The 12,424-nt window shown below is 54.2% G+C and overlaps 2 protein-coding genes across 5 annotated transcripts in view; one reads left to right on the top strand and one right to left on the bottom strand.

Moving 5' to 3' along the window:
• The window catches only part of EFR3B (EFR3 homolog B), a 43,185-nt gene extending 37,081 nt beyond the window's left edge, over nt 1–6,104 (top strand). For 3 of the 4 annotated variants that reach the window (XM_051615143.1, XM_051615144.1, XM_051615140.1), the window contains exons 19-23: nt 836–927; nt 1,270–1,318; nt 1,653–1,759; nt 2,312–2,361; nt 3,131–6,104. In XM_051615143.1, the coding sequence (XP_051471103.1) occupies nt 836–927; nt 1,270–1,318; nt 1,653–1,759; nt 2,312–2,361; nt 3,131–3,236 (404 nt within the window). In that variant the 3' untranslated portion in view covers nt 3,237–6,104. The remainder of the gene's footprint in view (nt 1–835; nt 928–1,269; nt 1,319–1,652; nt 1,760–2,311; nt 2,362–3,130) is intronic. The other variant, XM_051615141.1, reaches the window with a different exon arrangement.
• A 1,100-nt stretch (nt 6,105–7,204) lies between these two features.
• Nucleotides 7,205–9,884, bottom strand: POMC (proopiomelanocortin). Its single transcript, XM_051615148.1, has 2 exons — nt 9,348–9,884; nt 7,205–7,820 (listed from the first exon to the last, which is right to left on the bottom strand). Exons 1-2 carry the CDS (start codon nt 9,474–9,476, stop codon nt 7,218–7,220), a joined length of 732 nt encoding a protein of 243 aa, XP_051471108.1. The 5' UTR covers nt 9,477–9,884; the 3' UTR covers nt 7,205–7,217.
• Between the last annotated feature and the right edge of the window lie 2,540 nt (nt 9,885–12,424).

Below are 12,424 nucleotides of genomic sequence, written 5' to 3'. Positions count from 1 at the left end.
TCAATCTCTTCTCTTTCCGCTTGAAACTGTTCCCCCTCATCCCATCACTCCCTGCCCTCATCAAAAGTCCTTCCCCAGCTTTCCTGTAGCCCCTTCAGGCACTGGAAGGTGCTCTAAGGTCTCCCCAGAGCCTTCTCTTCTCCAGGCTGAACAACCCCAACTCTCTCAGCCTGTCTCCAGAGCAGAGCTGCTCCAGCCCTCTCCTATATCCTACACGTGGGCCTGTTGTTTTCCTCACCTCCTTTAGAAGTGTTGCCTTGGGGAAACTTACGCACAAAGTGAACCAGAAATTTCCTGGGGGTGTCACATGTATGGCTGGCTGAAGAGAGGGAATTGTTAAGCCCACTGGGCTTGTCTCAGTCTTCATTTCTGCTCGTTTAGATGAGTTTCAGGAAAGTTGGGGAGGGCCTTTTGACAAGGGCAGGGAGTGATGGGACAAGGGGGAACAGTTTCAAGTTGCAAGAGGGGAGATTGAGATGAGATTTGAGGAAGAAATTCTTTGCTGTGAGGGTGGTGAGACACTGGCCCAGGTTGCCCAGAGCAGCTGTGGCTGCCTCATCCCTGGCAGTGTTGAAGGCCAGGTTGGATGGGGCTTGGAGCAAGCTGGTCTAGTGGGAGGTGTCCCTGCCCATGGCAGGGGGTTGGGACTAGATGATCTTTCAGGTCCCTTCCACCCAAACTGGTCAGGGATTCTATACATTTGGGTGGATGGCTTGGATGTATGGGTACTCTGGGAGTTGGACATGAGGCTGTGTTCCCCAGGAGCTGCCTCTGTTCCGTCCTCTCCTCCCGGCGTGGCTGTAATTAGCTCTTTGCCCTTTCTCTTCCTCCCCAGATGAAGATCGCTTGTCCAAGAGGAAGAGCATTGGCGAGACCATTTCCCTGCAAGTCGAAGTGGAATCAAGGAACAGTCCTGAGCGAGAGCAGGTACCATCTGACACCAGAGCTGCTGAGGCTGCCTCATCTTGACAGCGTGCACTAAAACCCTCTCAAATTCATCATTTGGCTTCACACATAATAGTTATTTTCCCTGTGTGCATATTTCCATATTTATTTCCCTGCGTGCTTGGGAGCCTCTGAGGAGGTGTAAGTCCATCCTGAAAAAGAAACATTTAAAAATGCAACTTGCCAGGAAAGATATCCCTGATCTCTAAGGACAGTGTTTTGGTGCAAGAATGGGGCCAGGGATGCTAGTTTTGGGTTGCTGTGGTCCCAGAATGGTTTCCTGGGCTGTGTGTTGAGCATCATGTGCTTTTCCCCTTCCTCTAGCGAGCACCAGCAGAGGAGATCACGTACGAGACGCTGAAGAAGGCGATAGGTAAGGGAGGCACATGGCTGTGGTAGGGTGAGGTGGAGGCTGGTGTGGGGTGGCCACTGTCACCTCTGTGTTCCTCTGCCCACACCACGGATGGACAAGTCCCCAGCACCTCCCCATGGCATCCTGGTCACAGGGGCACAGTGCAGCTTCATCACGTGGCCAAGCCCTAGGGTTGTCTCTGTGGGGGCTGGTCCCACAGACAGAGGCTAGAGACCCTCTCCTTGGCTTTCTAGAGATGCCCAAATCAATGTGGTCTCCTGGGGAGGTGGGGATGTGGCATGGGGTGGTCTCTATGGGTTGGGAGCAGCTGAAAGCCATCTCCTGTCTGCTTCAGTAGACAGTGTTGCCATGGAAGAGCAGGAGCGGGAGCGGAGGCGGCAAGTGGTGGAGAAATTCCAGAAAGCCCCATTTGAGGAGATCGCTGCCCACTGTGGAGCCCGGGTGAGTCGAGGCTGTGACACTCTGAATCCTAGGATGGTTTGGAGATCATCTAGTGCCAACCCCCTGCCATGGGCAGGGACACCTTCCAGATTGCTCCAAGCCCCATCCAGCCTGGCCTTCAACATGTCCATGTGTGGGCCAGTGTCCCACTACCCTCACAGCAAAAAAATTCTTCCTAATGTGTAATCTAAATCACCCCTCTTCCAGTTTAAAGCCATTCCCCCTAGTCCTATGACTCCCTGCCCTTGTCAGAAGTCCCTCCCCAGCTTTCCTGTAGCCCCTTCAGGCACTGGAAGGTGCTCTAAGGTCTCCCCGGAGCCTTCTCTTCTCCGGACTGAACAACCCCAACTCTCTCAGCCTGTCTCCAGAGCAGAGCTGCTCCAGCCCTTGGATCATCTTTGTGGTCCTCATCTGGACTCGCTCCAACGTGTGGCTCTGAATTCTGTCATGCCACCCTCCCTGTGCTCTGGTGACCAGGGTTTTTCTCCCGTTGGCACTTCTGTGCTCCCTGGGTACAGCCACACTGATGCAGCCCCTGTGTCTGTGTTACAGGCCACATTGCTGCAGAGCAAGCTCAACCAGATCTTCGAGATCACCATACGGTGAGTTGGGGTGAGAGCTGAGCACCCAGTGCTGCCTTTGGGACAATGGGAGCCACGTGGGTCCCCCATCAATGAGGCTTGTGTGCCAGGGATGGGCCTTTGTGATAGCAAGAAGGGTCAAAGGTTGCTGAGAACACCTCTGGTTTGTTTGCCTCAGTTCTCTGCTGTGGTGGCACTGGCGAGACCTGCAATGGGGCAGGAATGCACTTTTTCTGGCCCAGGCTTTGATTCCTCACCCAACCACTGTCAGCCACCTCCTTCCATCTCACCAGTGGTGTAACCCAGGGCTTGGGTTGGGGCCAGTACTCTTTAATATCTTTATGATCTGGATGAGGAGATTGAGGGCACCCTCAGCCAGTTTGTAGATGACACCAAGTTGGGTAGCAGGGATCCAGAGGGACACGGAACAGGCAGCATCAATGGGTTGAGGCTCTGCAGATGGACCCGAACAGGCTGGATTCGTGGGTTGAGTGCAACTGTATGAGGTTCAACAAGGCTTAATAGGAGAGGAAATGACCTCAAGTAGTGCCAGGGGAGGTTTAGATTGGATATTGGGAACAAGTTCTTCCCCAAAAGTGTTGTCAGACCCTGGCACAAGCTGCCCAGGGCAGTGGTGGAGTCCCCATCCCTGGAGGGATTTCAAAGCTGTGTAGCTGTGGTGCTGAGGGACATGGTTTAGTGGTGGCCTTGGCAGTGCTGGGTTAAGGGTTGGACTTAAGGATCTTCAAGGTCTTTTGCAACCAAAACGATTCTCTGCTTCTCATTTCAGACCACCACCAAGCCCCTCTGGCACCATCACAGCTGCCTTTGGCCAACCTCAAAACCACTCCATCCCAGTGTATGAGATGAAGTTCCCGGACCTGTGTGTGTACTGAGGGCAGCTGTGCCCAGCTGGCACCAAAGGATCTCTTGGGGAGAGACTGCTGACTCTGCAGGGAGCCCATCCTCAGGCAGGACGGGTGGGGACACAGACACTGAGGCCACCCCAGGATTCATTGGCAGCACAAACCCATCTCCTATACTTCATCTGGTGATTTTCTGCCTCAGCAGCCACGTTTTGCCACAGCTGGTGGTGCAGGAGGCTTGGGGAACAGTGTCACAGGGGGGTGGGTGGTTGCCTTGACCTCCCTCTCTGGTTTTGAGCAGGGGAGAGGAGTTGCTCTGGCTCCCGACAAAGCCCTTTGGACACACACAACTTCCCACCACAAAGCAAACCCATTCCCTGGGGAAATCCCTCCCCAAATTGTCTGTTGGCCACATCAAGAGCCCTTGGCAAGGGGCAGAGCTGAAGCTGGTGGGTGGGAGACTGTAAAAGATAGGAAGGGGATCTGGGGTGCAGTGGGCTGGAGCCTGGGACAGCCCCAAAACCAAAACCTGCCCAAGCTGGTGCTTGAGGCAGGTTGCTCGAGGGGTTTTGCATCTTCCCAGGAATATCCTCAACACATGGCTAGTTCCTCTGGGCATCTCATCACAGTTGGAGGACTTGCCTGGTGATGCATGAGGATAGGCATTGTCCCATCCCAGCATAGGGTTACACAGCAGCCTGGCTGGTTCCAGGTCACTTGAAAAGATGATTTGTTTGGGAAAACCCATTTTAGGGGAAAAGCCCCACGAGAGCTGTGCCTCTCAACCAGGTCATGTGGAGGCTGCTCATGTGGGACTCATGCCCACAGTGGGCAGGGACACAAGGCACGAGTAACCACCATGCTGGGGATTATTAACACATTAACCCTCTGTTTTCATATAGTTGGGTAGGGTTTTTGCAGTTTTGGGGTTCCCACCCCAAAAAAAGATTTATTTAATATTGTTGTTTTTAGCACAACAAAGTCCAGTGTTAAATCAACTTAGCCATAATCACCAAGAAAATCCAGCACCACAGAAAATAGCTGCCATAAGAAATGTTCTGTAGGGTCCACCCTGCAGACCCCACATCTGGCAGGCCCTGGATCCTACCTCTGTTTGGGCATTAGGATCAAACTGGATTTGGGCTGGAGGGGAGCAGAGAAGAGGCTATGAAGAGTTTTGCTTTAGACAACTGTGATAGAAAATTCTGAGTCCTACCAAGCCCAAATGGTGAGGTTAAGAGGGTAGGGATGGGGACAGAGGTCACTTGGAGCCATTTGGCTGTTCACAGGTGGTATTTTGTTGTTCATGGGGTATTTGGTTGTTTACAGGGGTTATTCAGACATTCACAGGGGGTTTTTGGTCATTCATGGAGGCATTTGATCGTTCAAGGGGGTTGTTTGGTCATTCATAAGGGGCATTTTGTCATTCATGGGGGCTATTCAGGTGTTCACAGGGGGCATTTGGTCATTCACAGCGTGTATTTGATCACTCACAGGGAGTGTTTGGTTCTTCACAGGGTATCTGGTTGCTCACAGGGTCTCTCTTGCTCCCAGACCCCTCTCAGTGTGGGTGCTCTCTCTGTTCTTGGGGCCAGCCTGGGCACTGGCAGCTGGCTGGGTGCTGCCTGAGCTCACCCCCATCACCCTCCCAGCAGCCTGGGGGGCTCCCTGTGAGGGGAGGCAGCCTCTTCCCCTCCAGGCACGCTGCTCTTTGCTTTGCCACACGAAGAAGGGTCTAAAGCTGGAGACATGGGAGCTGCTTCTGCAGGGACTACAGCCACCTGCCTCTGCCCATGTCCCATGGGATTGTTTTATCCACTGCAGATCTTCCGGCAGTTATTTTAAGCTCTAATTACATATGACCATCCCTTCTTCACCCCCCCCCCCTCCTTCAGTGGCGGATACAGTCCATGATTCCTCCTGGGTCACTGCTTGTTTGTGTGGCCAGGCTGTAATCCCAGCTTAGGAAATGATCTTGCTTAAGAGGACAGGAAAAACAAGGGTTTATTTTGGTCCCTGGGCTGGATCACTCACAGCGGGGCTCTGCCTGTGCCAGCCCTGCCCAGTGCCCAAGGTTTTCCCCCTGCTGCTGCCTCTCCTCAGGGTCCCCATGTGTCTCTGTCCCTTGTCACCAAGCCCTTCTTGCTCCCCAAGCCTCCTGAAGCCTGAGTTTTGGCCAGGGTAGGTTTTGGGGTTGGCAGTGGGAACCCAAGAGCAGGCTCCTTGGGGCAGGAGCACTTACTCCCAGAGCTGTTCTAATGAAAAGCACTAAAACTTTTTAACAAAACACAGTAGAAAAAGCAATTAACCCCCAAATCAAGTGTCTGTTCGTGGGAAAACCACCTCCAAACCTCTTCAGAACCACGAGGAAGGTGGGGAGATGAGCACAAGGTTTGCTTGCCCTTGTTGCACATCTCAGGGTGCCCATCATCTTTTTGGGGCAGGAAATACCCTTGGCCTCTGCTCCAGGGGGGTTGGATTGTGGGTCATCCCTGTGGACCAGCCACAGATCCCTTCATTCCCAATGCTTTGCCCTTGGGACCTGGCAGTGGGGCTGGGACTGTCACCTCCTGGTTGGCTGCATTCCCCAGCATGTCTCACTGCGGCCCCTCTGCGTTTTGGGACCCAGACTCCACCCGTAACTGTCCATGTGTAGGTGACCTGTTTCTACATCCTGTTTAGTTTAGATACTTGTGTATGTAGAGATGACAAAGTATATTTCTATAAAGTCAGCAGTTTAGGTGCATGTGTGCATTCCCATCCCTGTATTTCCAAGCACTGTGGTGTTGGTGTGTGGAGCTGCGGGCAGGGGGTTCCAAAGGGCTGAGGAGCCCTCGATATTTTCAAATGCAATGTCTCGATGCCCTTTTCAAATAAATGTTGATGTTGCCATCATGGGCTCTGCTGTCTCGGCATGTTCACTGCAGCTGGGTGCTGTGTTTGCCCTGGGATAGCAAAAATAATGGCATCGCAGACTGGTCTGAGTGGGAAGGGAGCTTAAAGACCATCTAGTCCCAACCCCCTGCCATGGGCAGGGACACCTCCCACCAGACCAGGTTGCTCCAAGCCCCATCTGACCTGGCCTTCAGCACTGCCAGGGATGGGGCAGCCACAGCTGCTCTGGGCAACCTGGGCCAGTGTCTCACCACCCTCACAGCAAAGAATTTCTTCCTCAGATCTCAGTCTCCTCTCTGGCAGCTTGAAACCATTCCCTCTCATCCCATCACTCCCTGCCCTTCTCAAAAGTCCCTCCCCAGCTTTCCTGTAGCTCCCTCACATACTGAATGGTTCTCTATGGTCTCCCTGGGGCCTTCTCTTCTCCAGGCTGAACAGCCCCAACTCTCTCAACAGCTCCAGCTTTGCTGCATGTGTTTTCCATCCTTGGGTGGAGCAGGAGGTGATGGGATGCACAAAGCCCTCCCCTGAGATCAACATTCCAACATTAATGCTGGTGTTTTGCTGCCTGGGAAGTGTGTAAAAGGGGACATGGGCTTGGTGATGCTTTGGCAGCAGGGAGGTGTGGGTTGGGCAGAGGAGCTCAAGATTTGCTTCCACATGAAAGTACTTTTAAACCTGGCTTCATCCCCCATGCACCAACAAATTATTATAAAGCAAGTCTTGTTGTCTACCCCTTCACAGACCCCAAGCACTCCCAGAGATGTTGCCAACACCTCAGTAGCTTGCAAAAAATGTATTATTGTTTTTATTATATTTATTTTCTTCTCTTTTTTTTTTTTTAGAATTATTTTACTCTATCATTTACAGTACTATACAGCTCAGTGAAAATAGGAAAATCACCCGGCATGCTCCGGCCTGGGAATTGCCCCTGCTCCCTGTGTGGTCCAGTGGGCCTGGTGAAGTGGTCGATGCCTTGATCCTACCCCGTGAAACCCCTCGGGAGCACTAATGAGGAAGGACATAACGAGCGATCTCTAAGTGAAACACATGCCAGTGGGACACTAAAGCTACAGGAAAAAGGGGGTAGGGGGGGTCCTGGGGCTCCCCCCCATATCACTGCCCCTTCTTGTAGGCGCTTTTGATGATGGCATTTTTGAAGAGAGTCACTAGAGGGGTCTGGCTGTGTTCTGAGGTCATGAAGCCCCCGTAGCGCTTGTCCTTCAAAGGCGCGTGCCAGCGGAAGTGGCGCATGTGGTAGGAGCCACCAGCCTTCTTCTCCTCCTCCTGGTCTTCCTCCTCCTCCTCCTCCTCAGCCAGCTCCCTCCGGAATTCCAGTGGGTAGCTCTCTGCCGATTCCTCCTCCACCCCATTGGGGTAGACCTTGATGGGTCTCCTCTTGCGTCCCACTGGCTTTCCCCAGCGGAAATGCTCCATGGAGTAGGAGCGTTTGCCTTCCTCCCGCTCTAGCCCGGTTCCTTGCTCTTCCTCGTGGTGGGACGGTGGGAGGGCAGGGAATGATGCCAGCGGTGGGTTGCTCCCTGTCCCCTCCTCCCGTTTGTGCTCCCCACTGCTGCTGTTCCTCCGACCAAACTTGTTCCACCGGAAGTGGCTCATGACATACTTGCGGATGCTCTCGGAGAGGGGCTGGAGGTGCCCGTTCCCTGGGTAGACGGGCGCCTCAGCTGACAGGTCAGCTCTGCACGCCATGGCACAGCCCTGCACGGGGGGCAAGGTGGTGAGGCAATGGCTGGCCAACCTCAGAGAGGTACTTAGAGAATCACCAAATCATTTGGATTGGAAGGGACCTTGAATATCATTGAGTCCCAACCCCTGCCATGGGCAGGGACACCTCCCACTAGACCAGGCTGCTCCAAGCCCCATCCAACCTGGCCTTCAACACTGCCAGGGATGGGGCAGCCACAGCTGCTCTGGGCAGCCTGGGCCAGTGTCTCACCACCCTCACAGCAAAGACTTTCTTCCTCAGATCTCATCTCAATCTCCCTTCTTGCAGCTTGAAATCATTTCCCCTTGTCCCATCAATCCCTGCCCTTGTCAAAAGCCCCTCCCCAGCTTTCTTGTAGCCCCTTCAGGCACTGGAAGGTGCTCTAAGGTCTCCCTGGAGCCTTCTCTTCTCCAGACTGAACAACCCCAACTCTCCCAGCCTGTCTGCAGAGCAGAGGTGCTCCAGCCCTCAGAGCATCTCTGTGGCCTCCTCTGGACTCGTTCCAACAGCTCCATGTTTCAGAAGTTGATTTCATGCTGGTGCCCTGCTAAGGTGCCCTTGGCAGGGAGCTTACAGGGCTGAGCCTGGAGCATCATATTCAGGCACAAAACCAGGCCCGGGTGGCTGAAAACCATGGTGGGACAAGGGGAGGAGGGGGCAGGTTAGGGTACAGCCCCCACTGTGGAATCCCTGGAAGAAACTCAACACCTGCGCAAGGTCCTTGCTGTACCACTACATCTATGAGCATCCTCTGGTGTGGGGTAAAGCTGATACCCAAGTTACTGGTTCATCCCACCCAGGCATGACACTGCAAGTTCAGAAACTTATTTTACCATCATCCCCTGACATAAAGCCAGGAGGCACAAGACCACTGAAATCTGCAGGTCATTGGGTCCAAATCATCACCCCAGTTCCGGGCCCCTCACTGCAAGAAGGACATTGAGGGGCTGGAGTGTGTCCAGAGAAGGGCAACAGGGGGAAGGGTCTGGAGCACGAGTGTGATGAGGAGCAGCTGAGGGAACTGGGGGTGTTCAGCCTGGGGAAAAGGAGGCTGAGGGGAGACCTTCTTGCTTCTTACAGCTGCCTGAAAGGTTGGAGCCAGGGGGGTTGGTCTCTTCTCCCAAGGAACAAGCCATAGGAGAACAGGAAATGGCCTCAAGTTGTGCCAGGGGATGTTTAGATTGGATATTGGGAACAATTGGAAAGGTTTGTCAGGCCCTGGCCCAGGCTGCTCAGGGCAGTGGTGGAGTCCCCATCCCTGGAGGGATTTCAAAGCCGTGTAGCTGTGGTGCTGAGGGACATGGTTTAGTGGTGGCCTTGGCAGGGCTGGGGTAACAGTTGGACTGGAGGATCTGAAAGGTCTTTTCCAACCAAAATGATTCTCTGATTCTGTGATAGATAAAGTTCACCCCATGATGTCATCATGTCCATCACCTCCTCCCCCAGCCGATTGTGCAGGTCCAGGGGATGGAAGTCAGATACAGGAGCAACCAGAGGGCTGTCCCCATCCCCAGGCTTACCAGAACTCCGGCCTCGCTGCTGAGGTCCTGGCATTTGCTGCTCTCCCAGCACGGGCCGCTGGCGCCCACGGGCTGCCAGAGCAGCAGCCCCAGCACCATGGGCAGGCTGCTCCACAGGGTGCTTGGCATCCTGGCCCAGGTGACACGAGGGATGTGAGGGGCTCCGGACCCAGAAACTGTGTAGGACCTATGGGGAAAAAAAAAAAGAAAAAACCCCTTCTTTTTACCTTCAGGAGATTCTTGAATGCTTTCTTCAACATGTTCACCTTACCCTGTCCCTTTTCTCAGCCAACCGTGTCCTGGGCTGCATCTCCAGCAGCATGACCAGCAGGGCCAGAGAGGGGATTGTCCCCCTCTACTCCACTGGTGAGACCCCCTGCACTGCTGGGTCCAACTCTGGAGAAGAGTTCAGCCTGCAGAAGAGAAAGCTTAGGGAAGACCTTAGAGCACCTTCCAGTACCTGAAGGGGCTACAGGAAAGCTGGGGAGGGACTTTGGACAAGGGCAGGGAGTAATGGGATGAGGGGAATGGTTTCAGGCTGAAAGAGGGGAGATTAAGATGAGATCTGAGGAAGAAATTCTTTGCTGTGAGGGTGGTGAGACACTGGCCCAGGTTGCCCAGAGCAGCTGTGGCTGCCCCATCCCTGGCAGTGTTGAAGGCCAGGTTGGATGGGGCCTGGAGCAAGCTGGTCTAGTGGGAGGTGTCCCTGCCCATGGCAGGGGGTTGGGACTAGATGAGCTTTAAGGTCTCTTCACACACAAATCAATCTGGGATTCCATTATTCTGTGAAGCTATCTCTATTGGGGTTGCAGGACTTTACCTCTCCCCCAGGTGACACTTTAGGGCTGCAAACCCCTTGTTCTGCAAAGCTTTCCTCCTCCGTCAGCCTCATGGCAAAGGGATGCTGCTCCCCACACCTCAGGATCATGGAGGTGATATGGCTGGAGGAGAAAACTGAGGCACAGAAAAGGGAAGGCAATGCCCAGAGCTGCCTCCCTGCCTGCACCCACATCATTGCTCCCACCTAAAAAAATGGGCAACCTTCTCTCCTGCCTCTTTCTTTTGCCTTCTGAGCCCAGTGGTTTCGAACTGGAACCCAGGTCTTTTGTCACGGTGACAGCAGCTGTCAGCAGGGATTGCTGCCACCTCCTAAGCACCCCATAAAGATGAGTGATGGTGTGAGAGGAAAGCATCAGGTCTCATCCTTTGCCAACAGCTTGCAAGCTGATTCCCAAAACTAAAAGGTGCTCCCTCCTCATGTGTCCTGGGATGCCCCTGGAGCAGCCATAAAACTCCTGCCTGATGGGAGACACAACCACAAATAATATTAAACTGTGATGAGACTATTAAAACATGAATATTTTCAGTTAAATAATATGGATTATATAAATAATATATGCTTGGCTTTGGGGAAGGTTGTGGTGGTGTTTGGGATGTGACTTGCTGCTGGAGCTGCTGAAATCAACCCAAGATCTGGCCAAAAAACCCAGGGCCTGAGGTGTCCGTGGTGCTGTGCCATGAGGCATGAGGTTGGGATCAGTTCCCCGACACCCACAGGACCTGGTTCCATGTCCCCAAGGATGCCCGGGGGTTGTTTTCCCTCTGCAAACCCCAACTCTTTCCCGAGCAGCCACGTTTACATCAGCCTGGACTCCCAAGTCTTCACCTTGGGGGAGCTCTATGGGAGGAAAACCCCATCCCACAGTGAAACAAAACAAGCTATTTTCGACCCAAAACGCGGGGCTGGAGCCGAGAACTGACCCTTCCCTCTGGGGCAGGAGCCACCGGGATGAGCCTGGATGGGGGGAGGGGGAGGGGGGCATTACTTTGGAAGAAAAAGCTCCTGATGGTTGTGACAGCAAAAAGTGGTTCAGAAACGGGGATGAAACACCGAGACCAAATTGAAACATAAAAGGTTGTGTTTCGGTCTTCTGCCTGAATTTGGGGGTGTCGCCACCCGGGACCCCCCAGGGCAGCAGGGCGGAGGGTCTCGGGGGGGCAGCGGGTGGCAGCTCTGTGACACATTAACCCCCAGTCACGCAGAAAAAGTGCAATAAACGGAGGCGAGAGGATGGAGAAGCTGGAGGCGGGGAGAGAGGGGGCTTTTTTTACTGCCCCTCCCTTTCCCTGGAACCTCACCATCCACCCCGGAGTGTCCCCCCCAGGCAGCCGCTGGTCCCCATCATCCCTATTTTTTGCCTTTTTTTTCCGGCTAATTTTTTTTCCCCCCTGTGCATCGCCCCTCTCACCACCCCCCAAAAAAAAACAACCAAAAAAACCCAGCAACAAGCCCCCCCCCTCCCCCAAAAGAAGGATGGGGGAGACCCATGGGCCCACCTCGCTAGTTTTTGGGGGCTTACCTGTGGGTTGGGATGGGATCCCGACCGGTGCCGCCCGCCCTGGGTCCCCGCGCTCCCGGGAGAGCGTTTGCTACTCGGTCCCGGTCCCAGCGGCTTCTTATATCCCGCCCCCCAAACCCCCACCCCCCACCCCCGACCATCGAATCTGCCAGAGGGAAAAAAGGGGAAGGGGGGGGGGGAGGATTGGGAGGAGGGGGACAAGGAGGACGGTTCCAGGTAGAGAACAAAAGATGAGCAAGCGATGGGCATCGCTCCGGGGCGGATGGAGGGATTAGCATCTCCTTGGCGAACCGCAGCCGGGAAAAGTTTTCCGGACCCTGCTGCTAATTGCGTCGGCAACTTTGGAGCTGGGAAGGGGAGGGGGGAGGGAGGGGGGAGTGAGGGGTGGGATGGAAAGTCCTTCACCACGGGTACCAGCCAGCAGCCATGATTTGGTGGGTTTAGTGGGCTCGGCAAGGGGTTGATTTTTACCGGACCGGAGCGTCTGTCCCTCCTCAGGCTCAGGCGTGGGAGGGCTTCGTGCTCCACGGGGTGCTGAGGATTTGGGGTTGTCTTTCTGTGGGATAAAAGGGGATTTGGTTTAAAAAAAAACCACTTCTTGGCACAGCAGTGGCTTGTCTGTCCAGGCAGTGGGCATCTCTATGTCCTGCAGCTACCAGTTTTGGGTGCAAAAGTAGTGGGAGAAGGTTTTCCAGCCTGGGGGTGGCTTTTCTAGAT

The sequence above is a fragment of the Apus apus genome, chromosome 3 (assembly GCF_020740795.1).
Source record: "Apus apus isolate bApuApu2 chromosome 3, bApuApu2.pri.cur, whole genome shotgun sequence".
Classification (NCBI taxonomy): domain Eukaryota; kingdom Metazoa; phylum Chordata; class Aves; order Apodiformes; family Apodidae; genus Apus; species Apus apus.
The sequence above is the reverse complement of the archived record's forward strand: the minus strand, read 5'-3'. Positions and strand labels throughout refer to the sequence as shown.

Excerpts from the sequence above, each read along its gene's own strand:
- POMC (XM_051615148.1), bottom strand. The coding sequence starts at position 9,476 with ATGCCAAGCACCCTGTGGAGCAGCCTGCCCATGGTGCTGGGGCTGCTG. Across the intron at positions 7,821-9,347 it reads GCAGCGAGGCCGGAGTTCTG|GGCTGTGCCATGGCGTGCAG; the intron begins GTAAGCCTGGGG and ends CCCCCCGTGCAG.